The sequence below is a fragment of the Vombatus ursinus genome, unplaced genomic scaffold (assembly GCF_900497805.2).
Source record: "Vombatus ursinus unplaced genomic scaffold, bare-nosed wombat genome assembly UNPS02004946.1, whole genome shotgun sequence".
NCBI lineage: Eukaryota > Metazoa > Chordata > Mammalia > Diprotodontia > Vombatidae > Vombatus > Vombatus ursinus.
Genome location: NW_020944724.1, coordinates 3856 through 4642, shown reverse-complemented (window position 1 = coordinate 4642; position 787 = coordinate 3856). Strand labels below are relative to the sequence as shown.

Below are 787 nucleotides of genomic sequence, written 5' to 3'. Positions count from 1 at the left end.
AACTTCAAGTTATACTTTTTGTATTATTTTTGGTGATTTACACTCTCACAATGATGGGAAATGCAGGAATGATTACGTTAATCAAGATAGATTCTCAGCTTCACACACCTATGTATTTTTTTCTGACCAGCTTGTCCTTGGCTGATATTTTTTACTCTACAAACATCACTCCAAAGATGTTAGCTGACTTATTGTCTAAAAGGAAAGTCATCTCTTTTGCTGGCTGCTTTGTGCAGATGTATATCTTTATTGCTTTGGCAGCCACTGAGCATATCCTCTTTGGATTGATGGCTTATGACCGTTATGTAGCTATCTGTAATCCCCTTCTTTACCCAGTTATCATGTCAAGGACAGTGTGCCTGAAGATGGCCATGGGGGCCTTCACAGCAGGATTCCTGAACTCCATTATTCATACCAGTTACATAAGTAGCTTATCCTTCTGTGGCTCCAATGTCATCCATCACTTTTTCTGTGATACTCCTCCAGTACTCAAACTCTCTTGCTCTGATACTCAAATGAATGAAACTATCATTTTCGTTTTTGCTGGGACAACCATGCTAGGAACATTTCTGATCATCCTTACCTCTTATATCTATATCCTTTTCTCTATTCTACGCTTACATTCAGTTGAAGGGAGGCGCAAAGCATTCTCAACCTGTGCTTCCCATATTACAGCCATTGTTATATTTTATGGAACTTCAGTTGTTACTTATTTGTGTCCAAACTCAAACTACTCCCCAACTCAAGGAAAAGTGATATCTGTATTTTACACAGTGGTTATTCCAAT

At 38.4% G+C, this 787-nt stretch overlaps 1 protein-coding gene across 1 annotated transcript; it reads left to right on the top strand.

The window, feature by feature from the left end:
• Positions 1–2: 2 nt before the first annotated feature.
• On the top strand, positions 3–785 carry LOC114028554 (olfactory receptor 5F1-like; the record flags this gene model as incomplete). The annotated part of the gene is made up of 1 exon (XM_027842818.1): positions 3–785. A coding segment is annotated over one exon (783 nt), but the record flags the coding sequence as incomplete, so codon positions are not given.
• Between the last annotated feature and the right edge of the window lie 2 nt (positions 786–787).